The following is a 15,442-nucleotide window of genomic DNA, read 5'->3' as shown; positions in this document are numbered from 1 at the left end:
TTTTGGAAGTAGGAATAAGTTTACAGATAGTATTGGATATTATGAAATAGGCTTAAAAAGCAAGGCCTTTTTATTTTCATTTCCTTAGAAGCCCATTTAGTATTAGCTAATGACACTCATGTAAAAAGTAAACAATAGTAAAAGCTGGCAAAAGTCATTTAATAAAGTCAAAATTTTTTATATTTGTAGATGACTAAAAAAGTCTGGTTTATCAAACAATATTTATTAATGTGATGAAATTGTGCCAGTTATAAATTTAAGTAGGCACTTAATTTAAAAAATATTAGTGATATAAATAATATCTAGTTGCTTATGTTCTATTATGGTGCTGGAGACAATAAAAAATTCAGTGAGATTATATAGATAATTTTTAAGACAAAATTTTAAAAAAATTTCTTAGCTTTAAGTTATATAGAATATAAATTTTTGAAATTATCTTTATGTATTGACAATAGTGTTTTATAAACACCATAGTAATGGTTTTTCTTCTCTGGTGTTTCTGTTATTCTTTAGTAATTTTTTCAAATAACTGTCCTTATTGCACTCTGCAGGGACTTATCTTTAATGTGACCTTGGACAAATCACTTAATTTCGCTGGGTCTCAGTTTCCTTATCTATAAAATGAAGGGGTTAGACTTAGTGATCTCTAAGGCCCCTTCTAGCTCTAAAATTCTGGTTTCAGCTAGGCATGTTCAGTTTGTAACTCATTAGCCATTTACCTACCTGGGATGATAGATAGATCATGAAGCATAGGGTTAGTGAGTTAATGAACCACATGATGTTAGAACTTGATTGCTGTGGTTTAATCACACTTACTTGAAACTAACTGTAGGTGGTTTTGAAGCCTATTGGGGGAGAAGTGAATGCTCCCAGATTTATATCTAGAATAATGTATTAATTCATGTTTTAACTTGGACAGACGTATCCCAGCATGAACATGGAAGTGTCATGGGCAGTTTATCTATGAGATCATATATTAATATTTTAAAATTTTTTGTGTTCTAGAAAATGAAAGATACTCATATGGAAGAATTTTCGCAAGACAAGGAAATAAACTGGGATTTTCTACCAAGTGGAAGAATTGAAAGCATAAGAACTGGAGAGTCTCCATTAGATACTACAAATTTTACTAAAGAAAAAGAAATTCATGATTTTCCATTTCACTCACTTCCTGAGGGTATAGACCATGAAGTCTTTAAGCAGCTTCCAGTAGATATTCAGGAAGAAATCCTTTCCGGCAAAACTAGAGAAAAAATTCAAGGAAAGGGAAGTTTGAGTTGTCCATTACATGCCTCTAAAGGAGTGTTATCTTTTTTTTCTTCAAAACAAATGCATGACATTGTTTCAAATCCCAGAGATCATTTATCCAGTAGCAAACAGTTAGCCTCTATCTCTACCAGTGAACCAGGTACATCAGGTTTAAGTAGTACTGGTTCCACTTACCTGTTTAGCCGAAGGGATTCTCCTCACTATTTAGACAGTGAGCTGAGAGATGAAAGAATGAGTCAAGGACCTAAAGAATCCCAAGGATTCCATTTCTCAAATACAAACCCAGCTGTGTCTATATTCCATTCTTTCCCAAACTTACAAAGTCAGCAACTCTTTTCCAAAAATCACACTACAGATAGCCATAAGCAGCTTACAGGCTCAGTTTCTCAGCATCTCAGTCTTACAGAAAACAAAGAGCAAGAATCTGCAGAGGAGGAAATTAATTTTCCTTCTGGCATTGACCCTGCAGTTTTTTTTGAATTACCAGAAGATGTTCAAAAAGAACTTTTGGCTGAGTGGAAAAGAACAGGATCCTCTTTCCAAACTGTACATGATTAAGCATGATGGAAAAAAAAATCTAAAAATATGCCAAGCAAATAGCAACAACATTATGTTCCCCTGAGTATAACAACAGCTTATTAAGGTGTTTGATATTAAACTGTTTATTAGGTATCCAATAATGTAGAAATCTGACTAATATGAAACATTCCAGATAAAGCAAAAACAGCAGAAGGGAGGTAAACTCTTACATAAAGCATAAAGTGTTCATATCAGAAGTAATAATGTAAAATATTATCTTCCTCTCATTTTTAAAGCTATTTTATATTGAAGATTTTCAATAAAAAGAATATCATGGTCAGCATTAGTACATATTCCATAAATTTGGGAAATGTATGCATGCACATGTAAATTTCAAATATCCATATAATGCTGAGCTATAGGAAGTTAAGGAACAGCAATAAATGTTTCCTTTTTGAAATTTGAAGCAGGGAACCTCAGCTCACTGAGAGGTAGGAAAATATGAAAAGCCTTAGTTTCAGCCAACTTATTAAAAACACAGACTTTGCCTCAAGCAATTAAAATATATTCCATAATGAAAGTTGACAACAAAATATTCAGGTTTTGTGGATGGTAGCAGTCACTGTGTGTTCAAATAGTTCAACTAACTTTTATTGACTGGGGTGGGAGGGGCAGGTGGGTCCCAAAAGGTGAAAACTCCATAGGAAAAGATTAAAGGTATGCTGGCATTAAGACTTCAGTATTACAAGGTGGAGTTGTCATGAGAACCCTTGTTTTGACCAAGATGGTAAGTCAAGGAGATTTTAGCTTGCCATTTTTTACAGAGGATTATGGGGAATAGATGATATTTCTACAACTTTTGCTGCATATTTGAAGCTGGAACCTCCTTGTCATCAAATATGAGAAAATTATTCTTTTCATCTTAGTTATTATCATCTCCAACGTCCCTTTCCAGGCCAAAAATTGGCAGAAAAAGTACACCCCATGCTTTTGACATAAATGTACCTTTGTAGCCTGTCCAAGTATGCTGGAACACTAGTTAGGAAACTGGTATTTAAGGAAAGGGAGAAGATACCAGAAGAATTGACAAGCATGGCCCATCTTAAGGAATTTACAGTCTATATGGAAATAATCTATAGACATGAAAAAACTTGAGATTGTTTATAAGACAATATGTATACAAGTGAGTACAACAAAGACTAATATCCTTCTTCCATTTAAGAACCCATAACTGTGTTTGGACTCCTTAAAATTTAAGGGGTCAATGATTACCGAGGGCCTTTTCCCTTTATAGACCAAAGGAAAGTTGTGGCACAAATATTTTGACGGCAGCTAAAATGAAATTTATAGCAGGAATGATAAAGGCTTCTCAACATCATGTAATGGTTTGGAGCTCTACTAAGATGTCCTTTATTTAAAACATTTTTTAATTTTCCTAATGCTAAAAGTTCTCTAAGGTTAAACTCATCAGAGGGGCTTGTAGAGCATATAACTTCTCACGTAATTTTCTTTCTGACATTCAAGTAATCTATCACCATGGATGATTTCAGGGTTTAACAACATAGGTCATTTATCTAAAATATATTGACCTAAGCTCTTAGTTGTGGCACAAGTGATAAGTGTAGTATATGAGATTTACTTGACCAGTCAATCATATGTCATGGTGAGTAGAATTAGCTTAAAGATGGCTTTGAAATAGGTATGAAAGAGCACGAGACATGAATAGACCATGACTAGACTTAAGAAACAAGTAATTTCAGTGATGAATATGACTCTCCACTATGATTTTTTTAAAAAAAAAAGGAAGTTAGAAGAACTATGATATCTTGCATTTATACCTTTTTAGACCCTTTTTCTCAGAATTATGATTTTTCAGACTGAGAAGTTTGTCGTGTTCCTGACCAGTTACACTATTCAGCTGTCCTTTTTCAAGGATACTACTCAAAATGAACTTGTTTCAATTGGGTGCAATAAATTTTAAGCCCTTCTATATAAAAGGCTCTCTGCCAAGCCCTTAAGATACAAAGAGTTTAAAATAATGCTATTGTTGCCCTCAGGGAGCTTGTGTTCTCTGTGGTTAATACCCTTTTTTTCCCAAAATATTCTTGAAGAGACACATCTGGTCAAAGAGGCGACGTGGTAGTTTGGAAAGAGCATTAAATTTTGTGTCCAAATATATATATATATGTCTACTGCATACTTGTCACTGAGTAATTTCATACCAATCACAACCTCTCTGGGCTATGATTTTCTCATCTCTGAAATGGGAAATTTGGAGTAGGTGATTTTTAAGGTTCCTTCCAGATCTAAATCTCATGAGTGCTTTGAGTCCAGGAAAGACAATAATAGCAAAAAAACAAAACAAAAACAACTTTGTAAGGTCCTTTCTTTTTTACAACCTGTAACAAAGTTATTACAAATTTTTTGCAAATTTTAAAAACTGGTATAGCGAAGTAAAGTCACTCACCTAGAGTCCCACAGCTAGTGAGTGCCAAAGCTAAGATTCAAACACAAGTATTCTGTTAAGATCAGTATTTTTTTCACAGTACCACATTAAGTCAATGACCTCAATGGTTTTGTAATTCACCAATGTTGTAGATGTTAAGGTGTAAGTAGTGGCAAAGTCAGGAGGTATAGGTATAGTGATCTTACATTTTAGCTTATAAAGCGAATTCAATAATGCAAACTGTTTTTTTACATGGTTTACAATTACTTTATTTTTTTTTAATTAATTTGTTTCCTTTTAGTTTACAGGATTCAATTCCACAATTCCTTGAGTTTCACATTTTGTCTCCCTCACTCCCCTTCCCCCTATGGCGGCTTATAGTCAAGTATAGGATCTGTTAGTCAGGTTATAAGGACAGATTATACCAGCTGGAATGTAAGATGGTAAAGAGGGCATAAAACCAAATAAGAGAAAGAAAAAGATCAGGTATTTTGCTTCCACCTGGATATAAACTTAGTTCTTTCTCTGGATGCACATATTTCTCTCCATCATGAGTCTTTTGGGATTGACTTATATCACTGCATTGCTGAGAAGAGGCCAGTCTATCAAAGTTGATCATCACACATACGTTGTGTCCGTAATTATGTACAGATTTCTCCTGGTTCTACCTCACTCAGCATCAGTTCGTATAAGCCTCTCCAGGTAAATATGAAGTCCGTCTGCTCCTCGTTTCTTATAGCGCAATAGTATTCCATAACACGAATATACCACAACTTGTTCAGCCATTCCCCAATTGATGGGAATGCAAACTCTTTTAACTTTTTTTTTTTTTTAACAGATCATGGAGGGGAAAGCATTGGTTCAGATGGCCCTCTTGTATATACACAGGCATCAAATTTCAGTTTTAGAGCATGGCAGTAGCCATATTTAGGAAACACATCATTGGGTACACCTTCGTTTTGAAAGGCTTCTCTTAATTTTAGTGGAGAGCATGGAGGACCCAAGGAGATGCATCAGTTACATAGAACAAAAAGTAGAAGTCTAGGGAGAGCAGTAGTCCATGTCATGTTTATCTGACCAGGTTGGGTCCTATGGCATTTGCAGTGAGCTTAACATCTCTTTCCAATTGCTGAGGAAGTTTAAAATTGAACAGAATTAGCTAGCCAGATCCTTAAACAAGAATGGTGTTTCATGGTCTTCATCTTGAAATAATTTTACCATATTTATCGTGATAATGGGAATAGTAATAGAAATCAAATTCCATTTTTTCTATTCCAAAATAACAAAACATCAGGGTCATTTTGTATTAGAAACATATAGGTAATATTACTGAATTATTAAGATAAACTGAGCAAGCTAAAAAAAATTCTTCATAAAAATATATCAGTCTACCACCATCACTATCATTCTCTATCCCATCCTGAAGTAACATATATAATAACATATTAGATTAGCTTTCTTTTCTCTTGGTATTCAATCATTATTGGTATAGAATATGTATTTGAAGAAAAATTTACCATGTGGATGGATGCCATTTGCCTGAAAAATGAAAAAAATCAGGTTGCCTTTTTTTCTTTTTTAACAAATATGCACCAAATGCAGGAACTCATTTTTCTTGGTAAATATCAAAATGTTATTTTACTTAATACCTATCAATTTATTTATCTACATTTTCTTATTACCTAGTTTCTCCTTATAGTAGACACATGGTATTATCTCTGATTTTTTTCATTACTACCTTACTTCCTTAGCTGTGCCTATTAATAATGAAAAATTGGAATCATATCTTTTGATCTATAAATTAAGCTCATTTTAGGTAGCCACATCCCATTAATTTAGCAAGATCATGATACCTTTGCTACATATTAAATTGTCGGAATTAATAGAAATGTAGATATTAAATTTTTACTGATAGAATATATCATGTAATCCTGATGATTGATAATCCCTGCATTATTTTCATGATTATCTGAATAGCACTTGTAAATTTTTATATAATGGGCTAAAAATATCTAGAAAACTACAAAGTTATTTTATATTCCAATTAACATGATAATTGACATTCTTTTTAAAAGACTAAACATTTAATTAGTTTGCAAACTGTTTATCAAACTGAAAGCCTTAATTTTTTTTAATCAATGAAAAGTAAGGGGTTTAAATTCATATGACTAGAATCCTACAAACAAACTTCCATTTGGAGCTGACCTAATCAAAATAAACAATACTCCTTTTCTTTATTAAAGAAATTGTTGGGAGCTGCTAGGTGGCACCAGCCCTGGAGTCAGAAGGACCTGAGTTCAAATGTGGCCTTAGACACTCAACACTTACTAGCCGTTTGACCTTGGGCAAGTCATTTAATCCCAATTGCCCTCCAAAAAAAAGTTGAAAAAATGTTCTTAAAAAAAAATGTTGAGGCAGCTAGGTGGCACAGTGAGTACAGGCCCTGGAGTCAGGAGGACCTGAGTTCAAATCTGGCCTCAGACCCTTGACACACTAGCTGTGTGACCTTGGGCAAGTCAGTTAACCCCAGTTGCCTTGCCTTCTCCCCTGAAAAAAAGTTACAAAAATCATTTCGTGACCATATTAATGAAAGAGAAGGAAAAGTGAGAAAAGTAAGTTGAAATATAAATAGATGGACCAATTTATTGGGAGCAGCTATATGCCTCTGTGGATAGAGAGCTGAGTCTGGAATCAGGAAGATGGGAGTTCAAATGTGGCCTCAGGCAAACCATTTAACCTCTGTTTGCTTTAATCCGCTGGAGAGGGAAATGGCAAACTCCTCCAGTATCTGTGCCAAGAAAAGCCCATGGGCAGTATGGTCCACAGAGTTACAAAGAGTCAGACTGAATAACCAAATCAGCAGTCTTTAAGATTCCAGTCACAGGCTTCATGATTAGCAGAATCTTCTGCTCTGCAGCAGACTAGTATTCTAATGTTCTCTAATTATCAATGGCACAGTGAGAGCCAGCCTATCGTGGGCAATAGGGAGTGAGAATGTAAGAAAATTTTTTTGATATGGGAACTGTAAGAGTATTAAGGGAGAATGGCATACAGTTCTTTTTCCAAATATCAGATAAAAACATAGTGTAACCAACCAAAATAATAAAGACCATAATAAATTTGGAACTGTTTGTAGGAGATCATAGTAAATACAAAATCATTCCTGTGTTTATTTGGATACCAGTACTACCCATCTTTTCAAAATTATGATATATAGCTTTCTTATAGTTATCAATATAAATCCCAAGCTGTTCAGGCAAATTTTAATCTTCCCTTAGAAATTTTAAATACTATCTAATAGAGCATGGGAAGTTGGGGAGTAAGAATCAAAAGATAATCTAGTCTTTCTACCTTTATGTATATTCCATGGAAGACAAGTCAATTTACCATCCATCTTCACTTATACTACTGGCAAAATGAAAATATTTCTGCTTCCATATTATAGGAATTGGATGATCTGTAAAATGATTCTGTGCTTCTTAGAACAGGTGCCATTAAAAGTTGGCACAATAACAAAACATGCATTCAAAATTACAGATTTGACTACTGGAGTAATTAGTAAGTATTTTAGTAGTATTAGTATCTTCTTAGTATTCTAACTAGAGAAAACAGAATCCAACAGTTATCAGGAAGAGCAGCCAGCACTAAGGGAGTTGGAGTCATGGCTGGCCTGTTTTCTTAGATTTCAAAAGCGCTATTTCTCTTTAGGAATACTTCCTTCTCTGTAAAGACCTGTATCTTATGGAAAGTCAAGAGACCACCAGAGTGGCTGAAAATGACTTTCCTTAATGGAGCTGTGTTTCCCTCCTGACATTTTGGCCTTTCCACACCTATATTCTGATCATCTTTTCTGAAAAACTCAAAAGCTGTAAAAGCCAAGGTATGAAAAGTAGTATGCAATTTTTCAAAGGGTAGGTAGAATATTGATATAAGATTTTTCAACAGAAATAGATAGTGGTCTTGGAGATTTTATCTCCTTACAAATCATAAGTGATTTACAAGGATTGGGAATTCTGACTAGCTAAATTGCCAGTGCATAAAAACATCTTTGAACTGTTTGTAACATACAAGCTAATGAAATCAAAATTGCTTAAATAGAAATGGTATGCAATGTGTGATAGCCTTGCATTTTTGTGACTTACATACAGTTTTAAATTTTACATTTTATTTGGTATGTTTAAGTGGAATTTTTATTATTTATGCTCTTATTACACAAGTTTATCAAGTTTGAACAGTCTGTGAAGTAAATGAAAAGGGTATTCTTTTAGCTTTAGTTTATGCTGAGTACTCACTGCTGCACTTATTTGCTTGATTCTAATCTTATTCAGTGGCATTTCTCAGAAGAAAGCAAGGTACAAGTGATACTCTTAATAACATGATAGTTAACATCATTGTGTATGAGATAAAAGTAATACTTCATGTTCCTTATGTAAATGGGTTCTTAGTTTCCTTAAGAACCCCTGGTGATGTGCATGAGAATGCTGACTAACATAGCATAATGTCATATATACATTCCACATTGCTAAAAGAGGACTGAAGAGAGTGCATGATTCAGGAGCCGTAGAACCACCTCATTTCTTATGAAGTAGTGATGATGAATGGCCTTTTGGGGATGAATGGGCTGAATGAGCTTTTTGTGCCTTTATTCCATCTTTTGCATCATGGATGAAATTCAGTAAGTTGGTAGGCATTGTTGCCTCAACCACAGCCCGGGATAAATTTCCTCTCAGTTCTGGTTGTACATACATCACCAGTTTGGAGTAGCCAGGGTTCCTGTAAACAAGGGAAGAAAAATAATAAAATTCTTGGATTTACCTAATCTATTTTTTCTAAACATGCTTAAATATATAGTCAAAGCTAATTGCCACTATAATTTCAAATTATTACTTGTAATTTTATAATACTTGTGAAGTGTAGTAGCATTTAGGCATTTTAAAAGTTTGGTGATATTTTAATATGTACAAGTTAAGAAATGGGGAGAAGGTATCTAATGTTTGTAGTTCTAAGGGATTTGCTGACATTTATGGAGCTCCAGAATGACTATATTAGGCATGCTAGAAATAGACAAGGCATCTTAATTGCTAGAGCTAAGAATGTTACTTAGAATTCTAGAGCTTCAGCTTCTTAACTAAGAATCTTCACATTCCTTGTTTAAAAGTACAATTAACTATTGATTATTTGGATTGTGTATATTTAACTTGGAAACTGACCCATCTGTGGCGCTAGGTGTTTAGTCTGTAGCCCCCACTTCTTATGTGGAAATGGTTTGGGGGACACAGAATTTAAAGAACTATCTTTTTTAAAAAGCATCTGTTCCCTTCCTATGGGAATTTTTGCTATTAACACCTAAGACCTAGGAAGGTTCTAATTTATAGTAAAATAATAATATAAATTAAAAAATAATAAAAATTATATTCCATCCTGTCTGTTTAAGCCAGGGAGGCTTCCTTCCTCTTTGCAGTAGCAATGAGGACTTGCCTAGGGGAAAAGGATGCTTAGGGTACATAAAATGATAGTGTATAACTTGCATAGCAGATTCTAGGCCAGTTTATAATGCACAAATGTTTGTTCATATAATCAGGAAGACAGATCCATTGGTCAAGAAGTTAATAGCTACTATAAATAGCCATGGTGAGCCCCAACCTGAGATTGCCTACAACACAACCTAAATGTAGCAAGATCATATGAAATAGCCTTGCCCCATGCACAAGCCAATGCTGCAAACTGTGTACAACAACTGTTGACAATGCCTTCATTCTTATTCTTTCTGGGTATACCAGAGCCAGAGGTCCAGGATACCTGACAGTATTGCTTATCTAAACCAGTGATGCTTTCAATTGGTGTAGATAATCAACAGAACCAAATTACAGCAGAAAATGCATAAAGTGTGGTTTTCTAATTCAACTTCATTTTGCCTTCCTTAAAATAAGCTAACATTGTAAGGTTATTACCATAAATTTTTCATTGTCAATCAAATCTATTGGAATTCCTTTTTAAAATTTTACAGTATTTTAAGACTTTTTTGTTTGCAGAAAAACAACTTAAGATTCTGAACACTATAAAGTTGGTTAATAAATACAAAAGATTAATATCTGATGAGTAACTGAGCAGACTTTTTTTCATATATAGGTATCTTTCACTTGATAGAAATTAACTTTCTAGCATCCTCAGTTTAATAATGCATTCTATCAAATCTAATTTAAGAAAGTCTTTTTATATTGCCAAAGTTTCTAGTGCTATACATAACTTTTATTTTTACTGTGACTAATTTGAAATTTAGTACTAGTAGAGTTTCCAAGTACTGTAACTCTTTTTAATTTAAGAGTAGCCGTATTTCTATGATGTTATTATATTGAGGCAAGTTTGTATAAGCTTGGATAAAGTTGTAAAAGAGGCAAAAATGTTGCCCTTTTCTTGGCACTCAGTTTCTTCATTCTGTCCTCCTGCTTCCTGGGTCCTATCATACCCTACTCAGGCCTACTTTACCTGAGGATTGCTTTGATCCAGGATTTGGCCCTCTCCCATTTCTCCTATCAAGCTCATCCATTATATGCTTGCTTCTGCAGGGAGTTGCCCCCATTAGCTGTTAGATGGAAGTGATTTGATAAATTCATTAATGGTAAGGTGTTAATTCTTCTTAATATTTAATGCATTAGCTATCCATGGCTATTTGAATTCTTTCTAAAACGTGGAACAATTATTTAATGGTACAAAGGAATGAATCTCTAATAGAGAAATATAAAATATCAGTTACAGGCTAGTAGGTTAATATTTTTGTGAATAAAAAAACTTTTAAAGTAATTTCCTGGTCTACTTATGCTCAAAATGACTTTAAACCTAGGAACAATTTTTTTCCCAACAAAATGCATCTCTAATTTTATTTTATTTATTTATTCATTCATTCATTCATTTAATTAATTAATTTATTTATTTATTGATTTATTTTAAGCAATCGGGGTTAAGTAACTTGCTCAAGGTTACACGGCCAGTTATTTCTGGGTGTGGTGCTGAGTATCTAAGCCCGGATTTGATCCAGGTCATCCCGACACTGGAGCCGGTGCTCTTCCTCGCTCAGCCACCTGGCCGCCCCGTATCTCTAATTTTATAACAGAAGTCAATGGGTAAGATAGGATTTACTTGGCAGAATTTCACTAGCATTACTAGAATGTATTTTTCTATTTAGCAAGGAGTGTATGTACTTTGTGTTTTATAAACTGAACAACGGTTTTGTTTTTTTAAAATGTGCGTGTCAGTTACTTACTCTGGAAGTGGTGAACATACGTAGCCACAAGGATTATTATAGCCACGGATATAACTGGAAGTTGGAGGACATTGTGCATATTCCACACTAACAGCTAAGTAGTTTAAAAAAGAAAGGCATTTTAATGAAACCTTATTCACAAACATGGCAAATACATAATACAGCAATATATTCTGTATATAATACATTAAGTTTTACTTAATCTTTTAGGGATATACATAGGTATATATACTTTGGTCTCTCAAACTGTCTTTAATTTTATATTTCTAATAACTGTGTTTCGTATCTTTAGGGGTAAAATGAAAAATTATACATGTCATTAAGAATTTGAGTTTGTTTTACATAAGATTCTTGAGGGCCAGTGGTTTTTCATTTTGTATCCCTAGGAACAAAGATCAGCTGGCTGACTTAATATCTAAAGTATTTTTAGGTGATTCTTAGACAAACTAAGTGAAGTTATATGAGAAAGAACCAAAGAGTTTGGTTGGTGATGAATTCTTGATAATTCTGTCTAAAAACTATTTTTACATCATAAACTAAACTCCATGGGGCGGGGAGGGGGCCCGCAGGAATGGTCTTACTTAAACTTTGTAAATCTTCTGGTGACTAATATTAGCACACTTAGCAAATGTTTGCAGAATGAATGATTACAGGTGTGTATTCTGTGTTGCTTTGGGTCTATTATCATTGTCAAAGTAAGGCTGTGTCCTTTGTCCTAGATGGCCCAACAGTAACTCAGAATTTCAGTCATAATGTGTCTCTTCATTTGAAAAAAAAATCCGGCAACAGAAGATAGAACAAAGGTCAATAGGAGACACAGACAAGCAGAACAACTTTGAAAATAAAATGTTAAATTATTTATTTAAAAAGAAAAAATACTTGTACTATAGATCTGCAGCCCTATGTACAAGTCAATTTTTCCTATTCTACTTTGTGTACAGAAAATGCTCGTCTAATTTGGTGTTGGTCAGGTTAAGAATTAAAAAAAAAAACAGTCTAGATTAGCTGTGTGATCCTGGGCAAGTCACTTAACCCTGATTGCCTTGCCAAAAAAAAAAGTAACTTCGTAGGTGTTATATAGGATTGAGGATGTACTTTTTCATTAATATCAAAAGGGATCTAAAATTATTTTTTTCTGTTCAAAATTATACTAGCTATGTGATCCTGGGCAAGTCATTTAATTTCTGGGCCTCTGTCCTTATTTGTAAATGGGATGGGATAGGTTCCTCTAAAGTCCCTGCCAGCTCTCAATCTCTGATTTTATTGTCTTATCTTGAATGAAGAGGTTTTATGTGACATATTCCATAAAGGAAAGTTTTCCTATGATTACTCAATAAAAATAACAGAGAAGGAAAAAAAAAGTTCGGTATTATCTTAAGCTCCAGGCTCATTGACTACTCCTAGATGTTGAAGTGATTATAATAGGAATGGAAAAGCCTTTATTATACCCTTACTCTGTGCTAAACACTTTGCTAAGCACTAGATGCTGAGGGTGAAAAACAAAAGAGCCCCTGCTGTTAAGCATCAGTCTCCTACCCCATTCTACTTCATATCACAGTGACAGCAAAAAATACACTGACACCTTTCTGGATATAGGCTGGAACATAAAGGGACATCTCTCTTCCAACAGACATGCTGAAAAGCTAAAAAGAGAGCATTTGGATAAATTACTATTTTCTGAGCTCCAGTTTTTCCATATGTAACATTGAAAAGTAATACCATTGACTCCCACTTCACAGGGTAGTTGTGAAAATCAAATGAGATCAAAACATAAAATGTTATACAAATGTAAAGTATTATACAATAAATTTTCTAGATGTTAGGGTTTGCTTAAATATTTTTTTTGAGGTTGAAGGTTGAATTTTAATAGAAATTGTTACCAAAGCTTAACATCAGAGAGGAAAGCCTGTTTACATATCTTTAGAATAACAGGCAGTTAATTTAAGAACAGACCACTATAGTAGGCGTGTTTTAAAACAAACCAGCACATAAAAATGAGGAAATAAAACACTAAAGGGCAACCATTCTGATTACAGAAGAGTGGGCTTTTCCAAAGGATTAATTGCAGGCTTACTTAAAATACAGATTTAAAACAGGATATGAATGGCAAAAATGTGATTTACACTCAAAATTTCAAGATGCATCTAGTGTCAAGCATCAAGTGAGGTTCCTCTATGTTTAAGTTCAGCACATAGGCTGTATGGTGTTTTAGCAGATGTAGCAAGTTGTACTAGGAATCAATCTCTGGCTAAGTCTTATATATAGTGCCCCTCTTCCTTAACCTGCTTAGGGCCCCTCCATTCCCATTCTCTCCTTACAATGGAAAGCAACTAACCTCTACTTGTCTGTTGGTATCATTTGTACTAGAAAGACAAATGTGTGGCCATACAATGTGATGGGCCAAACTGGCCACATGACCTGGGTCTCACCTCTGTCACTTAAGAGCACGGACAAGGTACTTCATCTCTTAGCTTCAGAGTCCTTATCTGTAAAGTGGAGATGATATACTACCCAATTCACAAGGTTGTTGTGAGGAAAGAATTTTGAAAACCTTAAAGTACCATATAAATATGAGGTAGTATTAGTATTGAATGGTGATAGGACTTTGAACAATTATTGGGGGGGCGTGTTAAGAAATTTAATATCATACATAACACATACATAAAACATGGTGAGGAACCTGTGGCCTCAAGGCCACATGTAGCCCTTTAGGTCCTCAAGTGTGGCCCTTTATATCTAAAAAGGATTTGTTCTGTGAAGTTTGGATTCAGTCAAAAAGCCACACTTGAGGACCTAGAGGGCCACATGTGGCCTTGAGGCTAGAGGTTCCCCACCCCTGTATTAAAATACTTCCTAATTACCGTGGAACCAGGATCTTATAAAATAACCATCCTATAGAGGTGATCTGAGCTGTAATGTTGGGAGACATGAGCATAAAACAGTTCAGCTTAGTGAATGGGAGGGGGAGATGTAGGAGCTGCCAAATCCCTTCCTGGGGTTGAGTCAGGGTCAGAACCAAGGAAAAGTCATTCAAAGGGAGATCATGAAAGCCAAATCTAAGGGTCTTTAGCCACAGGGCCTAATTTGAATCTAGGGATAAGTAGAAGAAATTTCTCCAACAGCACAGCTAGCTGTGAAAAAATGTTACTAAGGATATTTGCAGTGAGCTTTCCAAAAATGGTAACCCAAAGGGGAGATAAACTTGAGGGAGGCTCTCTCTTCTGGAATACTGAGTCTGGAAAGCAGCTAGTATGTATAGTTTGACAAAATGTCAAGTGTTCAAAGAGGTGTGTAAGCGAAGACTGGAAAGGTAGGTTGGAGCCATGTAGTGAGGGTCCTTAAATGCTTGGCCAATGAGTTTGTGGTTCATCCTAGAGACACCTGGGGGATTGCTGCAGTTTTATGAGCAAGGGAGTGATACAGTCATATCCATACCTTAGGAAGATTTTGACAGCTGTATAAAGGATGCATTGGAGAGGGGAGTAACTGGGGGAAGGGAGACCAGAGGGAGGCTATTTCAATAGTTTTTTTATTGATGCCATTAGGAAAATAAAAGCCAAAAGCAAATGTTCGAGAACATAATTATTCTTGATAGGACCAAATAAAAATAAAAACCAAAAAATGACAGTCTATAATAAAATATGATCAAAACGTTTCAACTTACAACTGACAATCACTTTATCCCCTTCATAGTACTTGATGTGTACTAAGTCAACAAAGTCTCTGGGGGCAATTGAGCCCATGGCAAAACTATTTGTAATAGTGTGCAATATAAATGTGTCCTGTAACAAAAATAGATTAAAATTGTAGCTGTTATTGTAAAATTTAGATTTTTTTGTGTTTCCAAAATAACTTTATTCTCCAAAGTTAGTTTTTCTTTGAAAGAAAAATATAGCTTCTAAATTATGTAGGAAATCACCAAATCATATAGAGCACTTGTCAAAGGG

General features: G+C 34.6%; 2 protein-coding genes across 9 annotated transcripts in view; one reads left to right on the top strand and one right to left on the bottom strand.

Annotated features, from left to right (window-relative positions):
- The window catches only part of LOC138173450 (DNA polymerase iota-like), a 28,274-nt gene extending 26,146 nt beyond the window's left edge, over nt 1–2,128 (top strand). For all 5 annotated transcript variants that reach the window (XM_069103473.1, XM_069103476.1, XM_069103474.1 and 2 more), the window contains one exon: nt 1,006–2,128. In XM_069103473.1, coding sequence (XP_068959574.1) covers nt 1,006–1,827 — 822 coding nt within the window. In that variant the 3' untranslated portion in view covers nt 1,828–2,128. The remainder of the gene's footprint in view (nt 1–1,005) is intronic.
- Nucleotides 2,129–8,381: 6,253 nt separating this feature from the next.
- The window catches only part of LOC138173417 (stAR-related lipid transfer protein 6-like), a 31,372-nt gene continuing 24,311 nt past the window's right edge, over nt 8,382–15,442 (bottom strand). For all 4 annotated transcript variants that reach the window (XM_069103468.1, XM_069103466.1, XM_069103464.1 and 1 more), the window contains 3 exons: nt 15,160–15,277; nt 11,496–11,589; nt 8,382–9,007 (listed from right to left, as the gene is read on the bottom strand). In XM_069103468.1, the coding sequence (XP_068959569.1) occupies nt 8,806–9,007; nt 11,496–11,589; nt 15,160–15,277 (414 nt within the window). In that variant the 3' untranslated portion in view covers nt 8,382–8,805. The remainder of the gene's footprint in view (nt 9,008–11,495; nt 11,590–15,159; nt 15,278–15,442) is intronic.

Source organism: Petaurus breviceps, unplaced genomic scaffold, assembly GCF_028583685.1.
Source record: "Petaurus breviceps papuanus isolate PSGF00001 unplaced genomic scaffold, PetGlider_PUasm1.0 129, whole genome shotgun sequence".
NCBI classification, from domain to species: Eukaryota; Metazoa; Chordata; class Mammalia; order Diprotodontia; family Petauridae; genus Petaurus; species Petaurus breviceps.
The sequence above is the reverse complement of the archived record's forward strand: the minus strand, read 5'-3'. Positions and strand labels throughout refer to the sequence as shown.